This window comes from Phoxinus phoxinus, assembly GCF_949152265.1.
Source record: "Phoxinus phoxinus genome assembly, chromosome: 15".
Classification (NCBI taxonomy): Eukaryota; Metazoa; Chordata; class Actinopteri; order Cypriniformes; family Leuciscidae; genus Phoxinus; species Phoxinus phoxinus.
The window spans coordinates 17,373,488-17,391,399 of record NC_136890.1 but is presented as its reverse complement, the minus strand read 5'-3'; the positions used below and the strand labels follow the sequence as shown (position 1 = coordinate 17,391,399).

The 17,912-nt window shown below is 42.4% G+C and overlaps 1 protein-coding gene across 6 annotated transcripts; it reads right to left on the bottom strand.

Annotated features, from left to right (window-relative positions):
• Positions 1-503: 503 nt before the first annotated feature.
• On the bottom strand, positions 504-17,033 carry LOC307011590 (uncharacterized protein). Of its 6 annotated transcripts, XM_079637460.1 has the most exons (15): positions 16,738-17,000; positions 14,583-14,697; positions 14,127-14,453; positions 4,925-4,972; positions 4,482-4,517; positions 4,006-4,107; positions 3,832-3,933; positions 3,580-3,798; positions 3,287-3,325; positions 2,361-2,441; positions 2,143-2,235; positions 1,938-2,045; positions 1,212-1,256; positions 1,007-1,097; positions 504-897 (listed from the first exon to the last, which is right to left on the bottom strand). In XM_079637460.1, exons 2-14 carry the CDS (start codon positions 14,643-14,645, stop codon positions 1,017-1,019), a joined length of 1,344 nt encoding a protein of 447 aa, XP_079493586.1. In that variant the 5' UTR covers positions 14,646-14,697; positions 16,738-17,000; the 3' UTR covers positions 504-897; positions 1,007-1,016. The 6 variants fall into 6 exon arrangements, with proteins under 6 accessions (XP_079493586.1, XP_079493584.1, XP_079493585.1 ...); XM_079637458.1 differs by having other exon boundaries at positions 3,832-4,107; XM_079637459.1 differs by having other exon boundaries at positions 3,580-3,933.
• Positions 17,034-17,912: the final 879 nt, after the last annotated feature.

The following is a 17,912-nucleotide window of genomic DNA, read 5'->3' as shown; positions in this document are numbered from 1 at the left end:
AATCCATACTCTGGAATTAACCTAATCATCTCCATGAATTATAATACTGTAACTTAAATTTCCACCAAAAATATCCCCTTGTTTTTGCAGGTGTTTTTGTTTAACAATCAAATAGGCTACTTATTATAATTCATGGAGTTTTTCTTTAATAATTCCATGAATTATATTTACATTTCAAACATTATTTATCATGAAATAAAGGCGATTGAGTGGATTTCACTTCAAATGACAGTTGGGATTTGGGAAAAGTTTACCATGGGCCCCCTTGCATGTCATTGTCATTACTCATGGACAGTTTATAATATAAACTGGATATAATAATAGGATAATGTGTATTTAAAATGTATTGCCCTGATAGATAAACTAGATCAATAGATCAAGGGCTATTTTGCTCCACTTTATAAGTCAATATTTTGCACTTATATAATTTCACTAGGTGCATGACATATTTAATCTGTATTTTCATATTAAATGCATACAACAATTTTTGGGGGAGACAAAAAGTTTTTCAAACTCCCTTTATTTGTCATTTGGAGAAAGGCACATGTGAATGGTTGAGGGGGCACAGAAGATGTGTTGATGGTATAGTATGGAATTGTGCTCTATTGAGGAAGCACCAAATTGCTTTATCAAATGAAACAAATACAACAGTATTCATTCCCTATTACAAAATTATCCAAGTAAAAACATAGAAATTTGCAACACCCCTTCATTTTACTTTACTAAGTCTGCAATGTATAACACCTGCAAATCTACTGTACATGCATATGGAAACTGAAGAATATTAGAAGCTCGGAAAAACTCCACCAGCGAAGAACAGCCACACAACCTTGTCATATTTTAGATGACAATCAGCACATTAAGGCACTTTGCAATGTTTCATGATGTTTCAGCCAACTGTAAAACAAAGACAACAGATGTTTTATTGTTCCCTTGGCTCATGAACCTTATTTCATTTGTTTATGTTTAAATTGATTCAAAATATTTAAGAGCTTCTCATCCTCACCATAGCCAATTTAACCTTCAATTGCAACTTCAGTAGCTCCCAGACATCCATTGATGGCATCCACAGTTAGGCTACCAGTCACTGCCAAGTCCTATGTAAATAAGAAACAACATAAACTAAAACAAATACTATTTACTGGTGTAGTGGTGGTAACATCGTATTTTAAACAACAAAAATATTAAAAAAATAATAATAATTATAATACCTTTATGGTTTCAGTTTCTACTTGTGCCATAAATTCATCTTGAGCCTGAAATATATATATAGTCAGAGAACACTAAAATACAAAAAGCTTCAAATTATGTTTATCAGCAATTTAGAGTGACTGCATTCAAGAATGTCATTTGAGCTCATTAGAAATATTCTATCCCCCTAACATTCAGGTCTTTTTATTCAACTTGTTTTTAAAATTTCCATCCTCAAATTATGCACACTACCATTCAAATGTTTGGGGCCAGTAAAAAAAAAATAGTTTTATTCAGCAAAGATACGTTAAATTGACAATGACAGTAAAGAAGATTATAATGTTACAGAGGATTTCTATTTCATATAAATGCTGTTCTTTTGAACTTTCTATTAACTAAAGAATCCTGAAACTAAAACTATAGGGGTTCCCCAAAATTATTCATTATCTATTTTTACTTTCAACATTGCTATTAGCTAATAACAAGAAATGTTTCATGATCACCAAATCAGCATATTAGAATGATTTCTGAAGGATCATGTGACACTGAAGACTGGAGTAATGATGCTGAATAAATTACATTTTAAAATATATTAATTTTTTATTTATTTATAATATTTCACAATATTTCTGTTTTTACTTCTTCTTACAGATCTTAAAAATCTTACAGATCCCAAACTTTTTATATATATGTTTATTTGTGTGTGTGTTCAGTCATGTTAACTATTTTAAAAGTTAAAAGCTCACTTGTATAATCTCCTTTGCTACAGGCACAGGCAGAGGCTCAGGAGCAGGAATCGTTTCTGCCGGTGTCTCTGATGGAACCTCGGGGGCATCTGTTGTTGTTTCACGAATCTATGGGAAAAGGCCATATTTTCTATTTAGATCCATCCAAGTAGGTAATAGAATTTAACGCCTGATGTGCACATTGTAGGTGTGTCCAACTGCTCACCTGTTCCTCTGCAATTGTTGTGGCAGCAGCTACGACTGTCTCGTTCACAACAAATTCTTCAGCGATGGGGTCACTGGTGGACTCGACCGAAGGCTTCAGCATGTGAAAACCCGAGGGCAAAAGACCATGTTTAAAATTAAACTTCAATCTAAAAGGATTCTGAGCAGAAATGCTTGAGATGATCCCACAAAAGGAGTTAATAAAAAGCAGTTTTATACCGTAGGTTCCTCCAATGGGACTGTGTGCTGCTGCTGCTCAGGATCTGGTTCCACTAAAGCTTCTGTAGGTACTGATGCATCCTAATGAAATGAATGCAAGTTATTTTTTATGCCCCTTGGCATGCATTGCAAATGTTATTGAAGTCCAATGTTCTTGAAGTGAATTCTTCACCACTACAAAGGATCGTTTTACTTTATGGATAGTTCACACACACACACACACACACACACACACACACAAAAAAAAATCTGTCATTTTTAATAATCATCATGTTACTTGTTCCAAAGCTGTATGACTGACTTTCTTCTGCAGAACAGAAAATAAGATATTTTTAAAAATGTTTCAGAAGAATGTTCTGTGGAATGCTTTTTGTCCATACAGTAAAAGTCAATGTGGTCCAAAACAACATGGGCCCCATTTGACTTTCACTGTATAGACAAAAAAAGGGAGACACATCTGCTTATATGTTCCACAGAAGAAAGAAAGTTATACAGGTATGACTTTTTTGTTTCAAAGTAAGATATTTTGAAGAATGTTTTAGCTGTTCTTTTGTCCCTATAGTGAAAGTCGGTTGGGGCCAAAACAACATTGAGCCCCTCTGACTTTTATTATGCAGATAAAACACTGAGATACATCGGTGTTTATGTTCCATATAAGAAAGAAAGCCCAACACTGCCAAAAACCCCGCCAAAAAACTACATTTTTAACGCTTATATCTCCAAATTTTGTAATTGTTTTGTAACACACCAGCTTATTCAGAATGCCTGCCTCATCGACTATGCCGCTTTGTGGCATAGATTCTGAAACCGCATCCACTTCTGGTTCCTCACGGTAAACAATGACAGAATTTTCAATATTTTTGGCTGAATTATTCCCATAACGGCAGATTCTTTTTATTTTATTTTATCAAATCAATTGAACTTACCACTGGAAACTCTTCTGGTTCAGGCTCTACATGTACATCCTGTAGGAAAGGAGGAGAAATCATATTTAAAAAAATGCTATTTGCTAGCACTAGTTAGTTTAGTGTGCCTGAAAAACATGGACCGAACTTTCCAAGGGAATTTTAAAAGAATGGGAAGAGTGAGGCTCATGTCATGCCCAATTATCCAAACAAGTGCACAGAACTGACAAGACAAAGTCACCTGTTGTGCATGCAAATTAACTCATGCAAAGAGTCCATTGCAATGTGCCATGAAGATGTATTGTGTCAGGCACCTCCGTGACTTCTGCGAGTCTGTGGACTTCAACAGGCTCAGTTTCAACAGTTATGGCTTCGGCTTCGATGGCAGGCTCTCCCACGACCCCGACAACATGCCCGTCGACTTCCACTGCGACGTCGGCAACAGGCTCAACTTCGGTTACTGCTGTTTCTGTCACAGTTTCAACTGCAGCGACAGTTTCAGCTGTAGTCACCGTCTCCTCTGGCGCTGGCACCTCTACCACAGGATCCTTAACTGGTACTGGCACCTCTACCACAGGATCCTTAGCTAGCACTGGTACTGGCACCTCTACCACAGGATCCTTAACTGGTACTGGCACTGGCTCCTCTACCACAGGATCCTTAGCTGGCACTGGCTCCTCTAGCACAGGATCCTTAACTGGTACTGGCACTGGCTCCTCTACCACAGGATCCTTAGCTGGTATTGGCACTGGCTCCTCTACCACAGGATCCTTAGCAGGAAGCTCAGCTTCAACTTCACGCTCGGTGTCAACCGTCTCGACAAGTTGAGCTAAAACTTGCGTCTGTACCAGAACATCATATAAAGACAAGAAAACATGCAATACATAATGTACAAACAAGCACAATGGTCACATGTTTACAACTCCTGTACTTTAAATATAACAATACATCAAGGTTTTACACTACCATTAAAAATTCGTTTTTAAAAGAAGTCTCATGTTCAATAAGGCCGCATTTATTTGAAAAATCAACCCAAACTTTTGAACGGTAGTGTAAGATAATTTATTGAACACAACAGAAATGTATTTTGCATAGCACTTACAATCTTTGAAGCATTTCAATTGATTTAATAATGTTTAGTTAATAAAAGTAATTTTTTTATTTTTATTTAAAAAATATAGTATGAAACCAACAAAGAATGATTATAATCACATACCTCTGTGGCTACAGGTGTAGTGTCCTCAAACTGGATCTGTGAAGTTTTGAAAAGGTCATAGTAAAAAAAAAAAAAGAAGAACATTTGTTTGGTAAATTCCTTTAAAACTTCATTCAAAAACTTCATTTAAACTTCTAACCCAATACAAAGCCTCATTTATATCTGCATTCTATATGCATGGATATTTGAGTAAAGCTAGTGTCTTTATTAGTAAAAAAAAAGAAAAAAATATGCGGTTAATAAGTTTTCTTTACACCTCATAAAGCAAAGTTATGAGAAAAGGCCCATAAATGCACCCTGAAAGGTAAGGTGTGGCGCTGGAGGCCTAATGAGGAAAAACACCTTTACCAGCCCATTAGTGTGAATGGCCAAAGGCAAAGGTGTTGACAGATATACAGTGGTTGAATTGCTGAGGACTGATGGGATATAGCATATTATCATACCTCAGTTTCTGCAGGGATGGAAACTGGCTCATCTATAGATGATATGGCCTGAAAAAGACAGTAATCACAAAATGTAAAGCTCCACATCACACAAAAGATTAATTGTGTTACAATTTTCTGCAATAAAGTATCTTAAACTATATTATAATACTTAATAATGATGTTCCACCACGCCAACAAGACTCTCTAACCAAAAATTTGTTTTAGACAAAGTGACACTATGGTGAGAAACGGGGATAACTTGCAATCCTAAATGTTAATTATGCATGTTTATTGCAGAGAAAAGTGTAACATGCGAGTACAACATATGCCATGTTGTTGAAATATTGAGTAAGGTTTAATATTGATGCGCTCTACATACACAGTGCTCCATGTGCTCCAAACGCCCCCTGTGGTAGCAGAACAAAATATTCCAGGGCCAATATAAGAAACAAAGTGTGCCAGACTGTTCTGAGTTCTCCCACTGTTTTGATTTGAAATACATGAAACTGTACAGTGCATGTTTCTATGGAAGTCATGTTTGGAAAATAATATTTATGACATAATAAGTCTAAATAATGAATTAAAAGGCATTTTTGTTTACATTAAATTCTAAATACTTAAATAAAAGGGATATTTATGGCATAAAGTCTAATATCATAATTATGAGATACTAAGTTGTCATATTTATGACATTAACCCTTAAACACATACCTTGGGTCTAGTGACCCTGGACGTCATTCACTACTCTCCTCCTCATTCATTTTTTAAAGTTAGACATCAACTTTCTTAGTATTACTCAATCAATTCATTATAAACAATCTTTTTCTGCACAACTATAATTGAATCTTTGATAACTGAAGAATTGCAATTAAATTAAATTGTCTGATGCACAATGATGAAGTGACGTTTCACTCATATTTACAGCAGGCAGAAAACAAAAGAATAGGAAGTAACATCAGTGATTTACTGCAGAGCAAGTACTGAACACAATCAAATATTAGAGTCACTGTCACTATATAGTGAATCTGGTGGAGAACCTGTCAGCGATCAAAATATTGATTTTGAAGATGTTGAAAATGATAGTTTTGAGAATATGCTTGAGATGAATGTACTGTGAAATGAGCAATGACAAGGACAATGATGATGGTATAAAATATCTGCTCAAACTGAACCCTTCCAAGCTCCAAAAGGTAACAAAGCTTTATTTGACTCTTCTGTAATTGTTACTCAAATATCAAGAGAATTTTATATTATTGCGACAGGTAAGGATCCATCCATGTTAGATATAGATCCGGCCCTCTAAAGACCCGAATATGTAATGGCCATGAATGTTTCACCAATCATTATTACATATTCGGGTCTTTAGAGACCCGGATCTATCTAACATGGATGGATCTTTACCTGCCGTAATAAAATAAAATTCTCGTACATTTAAGGGTGAAACAAAAAAGTCATCACTTAGACTTTTATGTCATAATTATTACTTTTACCAAAGCATGATTTTCTTCTTGTGTGGCTTCCATACGTATCTGTCACATGTCTGTCCTGTCTTGTGATGCACATGGGTGTTTTGTTATTTTGGGGCCATGTGCTCTTGTCATTGTCTGGTCCCTCCCCCTTGTTATCTGATTATTGGTTTAGTTGTCCCACCTGTCCTGCTCGTTACCCTCCTTGTTTGCCTCCCTATTTAGTCTTCCTGTGTTTGCTGTCCTGTGCTGGTTCGTTGTACATGTTACGTGTTTTCGTGTATACCCTCCCGTTTGTTTCCGTGCCTTGGAATTTATACCCTCTTGTCTGTCATCCAAATAAATTCACTCTGCGTTTGAATCTACGCCTCTCGTCTCTGCTACCGTGACAGAACGAACCAGCCACATGTGGATTCAGCGGAGCGAACTTTGTCCGGCGGAGAGGGAGAATGGGATCTCCCTATTCAAATATTTTGCTATGTGCGCCCAAAGGAATTTGGAGAATAATTCATCGTCACTGGATCCGTCCAGCGTTGGGACGTCATCGGTGGTTTTGGCCAGCCTCGAGTCTTCAGGCGTCCGTCGGGGAGGACGGAGGAGGAGGAGGAGATCTGCGCCGGCCCAGTCAGAGACCGTGCACGTCCCGTCTGCCCAGTCAGAGACCGTGCACGTTCCGTCTGCCCAGTCAGAGACCGTTCACGTCCCGTCTGCCCAGTCAGAGACTGTTCGCGTCACGTCTGCCCAGTCAGAGACTGTTCAGGTCACGTCTGCCCAGTCAGAGGTCATTTGCGTCCCGTCTGCCCAGTCAGAGGCCATGCACGTTCCGTCTGCCCAGTCAGAGACCGTTCACGTCCCGTCTGCCCAGTCAGAGACTGTTCGCGTCACGTCTGCCCAGTCAGAGACTGTTCAGGTCACGTCTGCCCAGCCAGAGAGGGTTCAACCCACGTCTGCCCTGTCGGAGACAGATCGGGAGATGCCCATTCTCATGGCCGGGGGGGCACTGATCGGTTATTTAGAGCGTTTAGCTCGGATCCTGGAGACGCCCTTCAGTCCTTCAGTGTCTGCTGTTCCTGAGTCGGAGCCAGTGTCTGCTGTTCCTGAGTCGGAGCCAGTGTCTGCTGTTCCTGAGTCGGAGCCAGTGTCTGCTGTTCCTGAGTCGGAGCCAGTGTCTGCTGTTCCTGAGTCGGAGCCAGTGTCTGCTGTTCCTGAGTCGGAGCCAGTGTCTGCTGTTCCTGAGTCGGAGCCAGTGTCTGCTGTTCCTGAGTCGGAGCCAGTGTCTGCTGTTCCTGAGTCGGAGCCAGTGTCTGCTGTTCCGATTTCGGTGGTCCGGAGACGGAGGAGGAGAAGGAGAGGAACCTCTTCATCGGGTCGTCTGGTGGGTTCTAACCCAGAGACCAGCCCGGAGGTAACTGCCATCCCTGCCGCGCCGCCCGAGCTGCTCGCCCTGCCGGCCCCGCCCGAGCTGCTCGCCCTGCCGGCCCCGCCCGAGCTGCTCGCCCTGCCGGCCCCGCCCGAGCTGCTCGCCCTGCTGGGACCGTCCCAGTTGCTCGCCCTGGTTCCTGAGCCGGTGTCTGAGCCGCTGGTGCCTGTTGCTGTTCCTGAGCCGGTGGTGCCTGTTGCTGTTCCTGAGCCGGTGGTGCCTGTTGCTGTTCCTGAGCCGGTGGTGCCTGTTGCAGTTCCTGAGCCGGTGGTGCCTGTTGCAGTTCCTGAGCCGGTGGTGCCTGTTGCAGTTCCTGAGCCGGTGGTGCCTGTTGCAGTTCCTGAGCCGGTGGTGCCTGTTGCAGTTCCTGAGCCGGTGGTGCCTGTTGCAGTTCCTGAGCCGGTGGTGCCTGTTGCAGTTCCTGAGCCGGTGGTGCCTGTTGCAGTTCCTGAGCCGGTGGTGCCTGTTGCAGTTCCTGAGCCGGTGGTGCCTGTTGCAGTTCCTGAGCCGGTGGTGCCTGTTGCAGTTCCTGAGCCGGTGGTGCCTGTTGCAGTTCCTGAGCCGGTGGTGCCTGTTGCAGTTCCTGAGCCGGTGGTGCCTGTTGCAGTTCCTGAGCCGGTGGTGCCTGTTGCAGTTCCTGAGCCGGTGGTGCCTGTTGCAGTTCCTGAGCCGGTGGTGCCTGTTGCAGTTCCTGAGCCGGTGGTGCCTGTTGCAGTTCCTGAGCCGGTGGTGCCTGTTGCTGTTCCTGAGCCGGTGTCTTTTGCTGTTCCTGAGCCGGTTGCTGTTGTGGTTCCTGAGCCGGTGGTGTCTGTTGCAGTTCCTGAGCCGGTGTGTTTTGCTGTTCCTGAGCCGGTTGCTGTTGTTGTTCCTGAGCCGGTGGTGTCTGTCCCAGTTCCTGAGCCGGTGGTGTCTGTCGCAGTTCCTGAGCCGGTGGTGTCTGTCGCAGTTCCTGAGCCGGTGGTGTCTGTCGCAGTTCCTGAGCCGGTGGTGTCTGTCGCAGTTCCTGAGCCGGTGGTGTCTGTCGCAGTTCCTGAGCCGGTGGTGTCTGTCGCAGTTCCTGAGCCGGTGGTGTCTGTCGCAGTTCCTGAGCCGGTGGTGTCTGTCGCAGTTCCTGAGCCGGTGGTGTCTGTCGCAGTTCCTGAGCCGGTGGTGTCTGTCGCAGTTCCTGAGCCGGTGGTGTCTGTCGCAGTTCCTGAGCCGGTGGTGTCTGTCGCAGTTCCTGAGCCGGTGGTGTCTGTCGCAGTTCCTGAGCCGGTGGTGTCTGTCGCAGTTCCTGAGCCGGTGGTGTCTGTCGCAGTTCCTGAGCCGGTGGTGTCTGTCGCAGTTCCTGAGCCGGTGGTGTCTGTCGCAGTTCCTGAGCCGGTGGTGTCTGTCGCAGTTCCTGAGCCGGTGGTGTCTGTCGCAGTTCCTGAGCCGGTGGTGTCTGTCGCAGTTCCTGAGCCGGTGGTGTCTGTCGCAGTTCCTGAGCCGGTGGTGTCTGTCGCAGTTCCAGTTCCTGAGCCGGTGGTGTCTGTCGCAGTTCCAGTTCCTGAGCCGGTGGTGTCTGTCGCAGTTCCAGTTCCTGAGCCGGTGGTGTCTGTCGCAGTTCCAGTTCCGGAGCCGGTGGTGTCTGTCGCTGTTGCAGTTCCGGAGCCGGTGGTGTCTGTCGCTGTTGCAGTTCCGGAGCCGGTGGTGTCTGTGTCTGTTCCTGTTCCGCCTTGGACTTCACCGCCATGGCTGCCCGATTGGTCGTCTTCACCCTGTTCGTCTCCGCCCTGGCCGCCAGATGGACTGTCGTCTTCGCCCTGGCCGCCCGAGGGGTCTTCACCGCCCTGGCCGCCCGAGGGGTCTTCACCGCCCTGGCCGCCCGAGGGGTCTTCACCGCCCTGGCCGCCCGAGGGGTCTTCACCGCCCTGGCCGCCCGAGGGGTCTTCACCGCCCTGGCCGCCCGAGGGGTCTTCACCGCCCTGGCCGCCCGAGGGGTCTTCACCGCCCTGGCCGCCCGAGGGGTCTTCACCGCCCTGGCCGCCCGAGGGGTCTTCACCGCCCGAGGGGTCTTCACCGCCCTGGCCGCCCGAGGGGTCTTCACCGCCCTGGCCGCCGGAGGGGTCTTCACCGCCCTGGCCGCCTGATGAACTGTCCGCTTCGCCCTGGCCGCCTGATGAACTGTCCGCTTCGCCCTGGCCGCCTGATGAACTGTCCGCTTCGCCTGTCCCTTCCGTCCCGCCCTGGTCTGTCCCTCCCGTCCCGCCCTGGTCTCATGGAGCGTCTGGTAGCCGCTCCGTAGGGAGGGGGTAATGTCACATGTCTGTCCTGTCTTGTGATGCACATGGGTGTTTTGTTATTTTGGGGCCATGTGCTCTTGTCATTGTCTGGTCCCTCCCCCTTGTTATCTGATTATTGGTTTAGTTGTCCCACCTGTCCTGCTCGTTACCCTCCTTGTTTGCCTCCCTATTTAGTCTTCCTGTGTTTGCTGTCCTGTGCTGGTTCGTTGTACATGTTACGTGTTTTCGTGTATACCCTCCCGTTTGTTTCCGTGCCTTGGAATTTATACCCTCTTGTCTGTCATCCAAATAAATTCACTCTGCGTTTGAATCTACGCCTCTCGTCTCCCTACCGTGACAGTATCAGCATATGAAAAAGTTTCTCTTTTTGGTGGGCCTTACTTAAAGTGTAAATGTGCCGATTTTCAACCCGCTTTGGATTGTTACAATGTCGGTAGTATATGTAAATGAACAACGTTTTCTCATTTTGTGTTACCTGGACAGAAAAGTTCACATTTATTTGTCAGCAAAAATCTCCCGGCTCAGGTGACGCAAAACTCAAAAGAATTATACTTCTGCATTTTTTAATCCCTGCCCACAAACAGTCGGATCGACAAAGGGTTGTTATGTTAACAGAACAGTTATTGTAAAGGTAGGTTTATCACTGAAAATTGTATCGTACTTTGTCTACTCTTTAAACAGCATTATGGTACAATGGAACACTATGGCAAACGTTTTTTCTTGTACGCGACAGCGTTTTCCTTCAAAGGGTTGAGCGGCAGTTTCTTTCAGGTTTTTTGGGCATAAAACACTGTACATAGTCATCCAGTTTAAAATGTTGACTACAAACACTAAGGTTTTTCAGATTTTTCATTGCAGCGTTCTTTCCTTTTTTACGATTATTTGTAGCCTTTAGCCACTGCCTACAATGCGCTGGATCCTTCACTGGAAAGTAACCCGCTAAATGTTTACTCTTTGAATTCTTGCTACCAGGTACAAGTTTGCTAAGGAGTATTTTCTACAAAAGCAAGGCGGTATTTGACTCTGGTAGCGTATCCATAGCAGACTGATGGGAGTGGCCTTGGAAAGCAACATGCCCAGTGCATTATGGATGTTGAAGTTTTAAATAAAAACTTGTTAACTGAAATGGAAATAAAAGCTACTAAATGCACTAATACATAACTAAATGCAAGTGGGTAATGTATTTTAGTTTAGTTTCATGCTTAAAAATAAGCATGAAAATCCCACTAGACAGCAAAAACACTAGACTCAGCTGAGAATGTTTTACGGCATTAAACATTTTCAAAATATACAAGTTACCATATATAACTCTGGCAGCCCTAAAAATACTAGAAAACTATTTAAAAAAAATAAACCAACAGTGACAGGGGGAAAATGAAAACGAAATTAGTTAAAACTGAATCAAACTCAAAACTATAATAACCATGGTAAAGCATTACAAAATTCGGTTTAATGTATGCTCACATCATAGATTCTCCATCTGCAGAATGACATTTAACTTAAAAGTATTGTGTAAACCACACAAAGACTTACACAGTAACACATACAACTGTTGTCACAAAGATTGTTGTTAAAAAAGACAAAGGAGATTCTGTTGGCCACTACGCCTCCTCAAAGCTGACCATGTGTGCACGTGGTTATAAATGAGCCCTCAGTCAGATATCTGTTTCACATTCTCTTCAACAGATTAAATAACAATTAAACAATGCTACTTATAAATAACTCAAAAAATTGCTTTTACAGTTCACAATTTTACTAGGCAATCCCTACACTCAACAATTTATCAACAAATAAGAAAAACGTGTCACAACCACTGGTCATTATATAGATCAGTGGTCACAACACCTCATTAGCATGCATGACTTGGCCATGTACCCGACCTAAGCACATTCCTCGTCTCCACCCACCTATGTGCATTCACAAAAACTCAAAAATATTTAAGCTCCTCCTCCACAATGTCTAACACACCAGCCAATGCAACGCCCACATGACCCCTACAAAAATACAAAGAGGAGGAGAGAGGGAGGAAGAGGGAGGGAGAGAGGGAGGAAGAGGGAGGGAGGGAGGAAGAGGGAGGGAGGGAGGGAGGGAGGGGGGGGAGTTGACAGACAGTACAAAATGTTCTTTCTCCATCAGCTAAACCCCTTCAACAAGCCTCCATCCATTGAGGTGGGAGCTCACCTGCGTTTCCACAGAGACATCCAGCAAGTCAAAGGGTTCCCGAGGGCCTCGAAGCCAACTGAGAATGAGCCCCATGGCGACACAGACCTGACACTCCAGTAAAAAAACTCAGACCTTAACCTGACACTCACTGCAAGGGTATGTGTCTTTCTCACTCACTCGCCCTGCCCCTGTGCCACTCTCAGTGTGTGGATGTCCAACCCAAGCACTTGTGATGTCTGTGAAGGGAGAGGAGAGGCTAAAGCAGAGCTCACAGGAAAAGAAGGGTGGGCTTTAAGGGCTTGGCTTAAAAAAACAGGGGGGAGGGGGAGGCGGAGGAGGTTGAGGAGTGACTATATATTAATGTATTGTTTGGGGAGAGTGTCAGCTTGCATATTTGTACATGTATGTATCCACAATAATGTCAGAAAAAACAGACATCTCCTGATGTCACACTTCGCACATGAGCCATCACAGACCCGACACAGAAAGTAGAGACATGTTAAGCAGAACTTGCTAAACACGTTGAAAATGCATTTTAAAATAATTGATTTATTATTAATATAATGCATTTCATTTAAAATATAATATACTTTTAAATACTTATACTTTAAAATACAGGCTTTTATAAAAAAACATATAATATGGAACAGCATACTGAACCGACAAAAAAATTACTTTCTGTTTAGAAAATCTAACAGAGTAAAGATGATAGTTTATAGCTACATTTCACATCTTGGGTTTGGTTAGATTAGACTTCTATTTCAAAATAAAATGTGGTTCCACTACTCAGGTATATTAGATTTCATGAGCATCAAGTTTGTAATAATTCTCACTAGCACTCTCCTAATAACCTTTTTATTTTTATGGCCATTATCAAAGAAAATATGCAATGTAGTAATGCTCAAATCTCTTTATTGAAGAGGTGCAGCTCTGTTTATGCAGCAGAAAATATGTCATAATAGTGTAATAGTGCAAGCCTGATAGCAGTTGCAGTCACTTCAGTAAATGTTGTCCATTGTCTGTTGTCAATAGTGTAGCAATGTATGATGCACAACTCAAACAGAAGTCACATTTTCAAACCAAGCAGCTTTCTGTTGGTCAAAGAGGAAACTTTAACCTGACCGACTTGAAACTGGTGCAAAATCTGCACAGGGAAATATTTTGCCCCCACGTGAAATTCCTGATTGAGTGGATTCTTATGGAAATTAAGTCACGAAAATTCATAGAACAACGGTAAACGTGACATTTACGTAATTGTTGGGCTTGGTACAAAAACGTCATCATCATTCTACTCGGCACAATTACTTTCCGGGGTTTCATTGGTTGAATCGTGTTCCCATGTCCCCTTCGGTTGAAACTGCAATCGGTTTATAGGCCCCCCGCCCCCCCTCAAGCCTGGGCCCAGGACAAAAGGTCCCTTATCGGCAGCCCTGCTCACATACAGCAGAGTCTCTACAGACACAGTATGTGTGGATATCTAATCTCAAATATTCAACACAGGTCACCAGTTAAAATCCTACTGAGCCAACTGGTGTTCAATGACAACAAGTTTAAATACTGTTCCTAAAAAGGAAACAGGATTCAGAAAAGCTCATGATCTCGTTTTCAATAAAACAGCAGTTTGGAACAGTCTGCTGTGGCTCCAGGCATGCTGTACACAATGTTCACTTACTAAAATATTCCCCTCTTAAATTGCATACGTGACCACACCCCCATCTTCCATCCAGGCTGTAAGAAGCCATTACTGTCAGCCCCATACTTTAATATAAGTCACAACAGTAACATCTGCATGATGAATTCCAGCCTCCTTGAGTCCACTGTAATGATCGCTTATTCCCACGAATTTCTCTGTGCACTTAATTATCAAATATAATTAAACTAAAAAAGGCGGTTCACATTCACATTACCTCTGATACTGGAACGGTGAAACTTTCATCTTCCTCAATAACAGCTGGCTCTTCTGCAGGGGGTTCCACTAGGCTTTGTCCTAGGTCCACTTCGTCTTTAACAGCATCCGTTACTGGGACCTCTAACACAACCGGTTCTGCAGGAGGAACTTCAGCGGGAACATCAACTGGAGCGATCACCGCCAGGGGAATTGGAACCGAAACAGGACTCTCTGGAGTTTTAGCAACTGGAACCCTTGCAGGAACTGGGGCAGAGACAGCACACACTCCTGGGGTTCCCTTTCCAGAGGAGGCGTACTGTTCCTCCAGGACCCTTCTCTGGGCCTGCTGCTCAAAACAAATGAAGTAATGAGAAATAGTTGAGATTTGAAATCAGAACCTATTTATTTTTATCTTTAGTTCAGTTGAGCACATAATGGTATTAGACAGGGTTTAACGACTTCCCTGAGAGCTTACATAAGTTAACAAAAGTTGGCTGTGTAATGGCAAAAAATGGCTGAATCCAATTGATTCTGACATGTCTAGTCAAGCGAGTTGGAAGAGTCAGCACCCCTCGGAGCTCTGGATGGGGCTAAACAGAACAGACAAAAATGCTAATCACATCATAATGGAACCATAATCGCATTATAATCACACTCACAGCTTCATTATCCAAAAGCAGGGGCTGGCCAGTGCGGTTTACATAGGCCTCAAAAGAATTTAAGCTCCCATTGTGCATGTATGGGGAGTACAGTTGCCAGCACAGTTAAGGCCAAATTATGCAACCATGTGTGAAGATCAGCATCAGCACTGACAAAGCCAAATCAGGCAAAACTTGGGCCCAAGTTCATGAAACAGGCCAGCATAACAGAATAAACAGTCTGGTGTTTGGGGGAACAGAGGAGGTGTTTAGGTTGTTCATTCTGACGCAAACAGAAAAAAACCCTGAAAGATGCATTTGCATGATCCTACAGCTGCTAAAAATTGAGTTAATTGGCTCTGGCAGCTGATTTAAAAAAAAATTATTCTTCTGTTTTGAAGTGCTGGTAATCAACAAACAGAGTGTTGGAATGCGCTAACCCCCCAGTACTCACCATTTCTTATTTGACTGCATGATTAGAGATGGTGAAATGTGCCCTGTTTAGGACCAGCTGTATCTGGGGGGGTGCTTAACAGCTAGAGAGATAATAGATACCCCTCTATTTCTGTACTTGTGTGAAAGGCAGTTCTGTTGATATGACGGCATGCCAGAGTTTTGGGACAGCGACTGAGCATTAATCGGTTACATGTTCAGCTAAGCAGAATTAAAAGGGTGATATTTTAATGACATGTACTTAAAAAAAAACTGCTGTAAAATTCAAACAAAGAGTTCAGTGTTCAGATGCACAAACTGTGTGTATTTCATTATGTCACTGCTGGCCACAGAGGACAAATATGTCTTAGAGTGGTGAGGCATGGTCAATATTGTGCAAGATTCCTTTGCAATGACAGAATGTAAACTAAATCACCTTTCAAAAATACATATTAAAAATCAAGGGATTTATAACGGGACAGAAAAAAAAAACCAATCGGTGCAAAAAAATAAAAATAAAATTCTGGTGGTCTCTGGACCAACTGTCTTTGTAGGAATGTGCCTTCAACCATGTTTGGAATCAGACTGGCCCAAGGGATATGCCAAAATCAACAAAGTCCTTATAAGTTTTTGGGGGTGGGGTCAAAAGGCATGATTTGGTTCGTTGCACAGAACAAAGAAAAAAGGACCACAAAACAAACCAATAACACTATATGTGAAACAGATATTACTTATGATTCCGGTATTATTATTATCAGGCAAAGTGTAGAAGGGGCAATAAAATCAGAAAATTATCATTCTAAAACACAATCCAAGCAACAATTTTTTTTCAGGACAAAATGTTTATTAATATGTACACCTGTTAGTGCAGCTATCCCTAAAGTAGACCAAAACAAAAATCACACTTAAAATATTTGCACATACATCTAGGCCTATCTATCCATCCATTCATCCATCCATCCATCCATCTATCTATCTATCTATCTATCTATCTATCTATCTATCTATCTATCTATCTATCTATCTATCTATCTATCTATCTATCTATCTATCTATCTATCTATCTATCTATCTATCTATCTATCTATCTGTTATTAAAGATAGTACAAAGTGGGATGCGAGTAATTCGGCTGCATCTCTACTGGATCCTATATGGGACACACCCCCTACCCTACTATAAAATATACCCCTGCTCGAGGTGTTGCATTTATCGATAGTTCAAATAATCAAGTAAAAGAAAATTAATGTCAGAAAAAAATAATCAACATTCTTCATATGGACATGAACCAATGGTCTGAGAACAGAAAATTATAAACCTATGGCGTCGTCTTACTAAAAGTAACTCTTCTAGGCAACGATAGTATAATAATATGCTAAATAAACAACATAATTGGAGAAACTCTAAAATGCATTATGCTATCGTTTAAAAAACTATTTGAAGCCAAAGTAACGCAGATCAAACTAGAAAACTATGTAGGGACGCTATAAAAATAACATCATATTGCTTGCATGGACTCTGAATAAAAACAAACTGTGTGAAAGTAAATGTAGGCTACTCACCACTCTTCTCATTCGGCGTTTGTTCTTCTTTCTCTTGCTAGGCATGTTTACGATTGTCTAGAATATAGCCTACTGTATGAAAGAATATAAAGTGTATTTGCTCGGCGAGGCGACGAGCGGATCCGTCGCCACTGTTGCAGTCAGATAACAGTAGTCAGAATGACAATATGGTTCTATTTAAAGGCGCGTTGATTTTTTTTTCATCTCTGTGTCTGCCTATAGGGGGAAGTCCACGCACCTACACATCACTCTTCATGATCATCATGGCATGAAGTGGGCAGACCCCACAGCTCTTTGCAAGGTTGCATAACATTTTTTGCAACTCAGATTCGACAGCATTATGTCACGTTTCTCGGTTACACTTTATTTTTAGGTGTCCATGTTACAGTGTAATCATACATGTTTTTAAGTACAAAGACAACAAAGACAACATACACAACATTAGACATACGATTTTGATGTTGAATTCACTATTGTTCACTATACTTTCATTTTCATTGGAAAAGTAATCAAATTACAGTAATTAATTAGCCTACTCAGTACATACATTGCACCAAACACTATATTGCATGTAGGCTAATTAGCATATGCACATTTTATCATTATTATTATAATAATAGTATTGTAATGTGTGACAAGGACACTGTAAAATAGTGTTACCCACTTCCACTAAGATTAAAAATGATTTGAAAAAATATAGTAGGAAGGTCTGTGCTTTACTTACATTATTTAGGTATCAAGACTCCCCCACATTCCTACATTATTGTAACAATTGCTTATATTTAGCACAAATATAGTGTGAATATATGCAACTGACAATTTGTTTTTAATTGGGCCTATAAATACAAAATACATACCATAACCATAAGTTTAGCAAACAAACGTGATTTCGATTTTAATTGGTTTATCTACACATGAACATCTTTGATGGAGCCAATACACAAAGTTTCCAGTCTGGAATATACACACATTCCTGCTCTCTTTCTTCCAGCCACCACACACTCACACACACACGCATTCATACAAATACCCCTTGCAGAGAAAGCACGTGCCTGAAGAACTAGAGTTGAGCTGTGATAGGTTGAGTTACATAACTGGCAGACCTGGTAAAAGGAAAACAGAGCATCCATACACTAACTGTATATGACAGATGTGGAAATCATACATATTTCATT

What these genes read in the sequence shown, in the direction of transcription:
- LOC307011590 (XM_079637456.1), bottom strand. Translation starts at nt 14,645, where the DNA reads ATGTCAGAATCAATTGGATTCAGCCATTTTTTGCCATTACACAGCCAA. An exon ending in GCCAACTTTTGTTAACTTAT is followed by an intron (nt 14,454 to 14,582) that starts GTAAGCTCTCAG and finishes TGTTTTGAGCAG; the next exon opens with CAGGCCCAGAGAAGGGTCCT. An exon ending in CTACACCTGTAGCCACAGAG is followed by an intron (nt 4,108 to 4,481) that starts GTATGTGATTAT and finishes GTTCTGGTACAG; the next exon opens with ACGCAAGTTTTAGCTCAACT.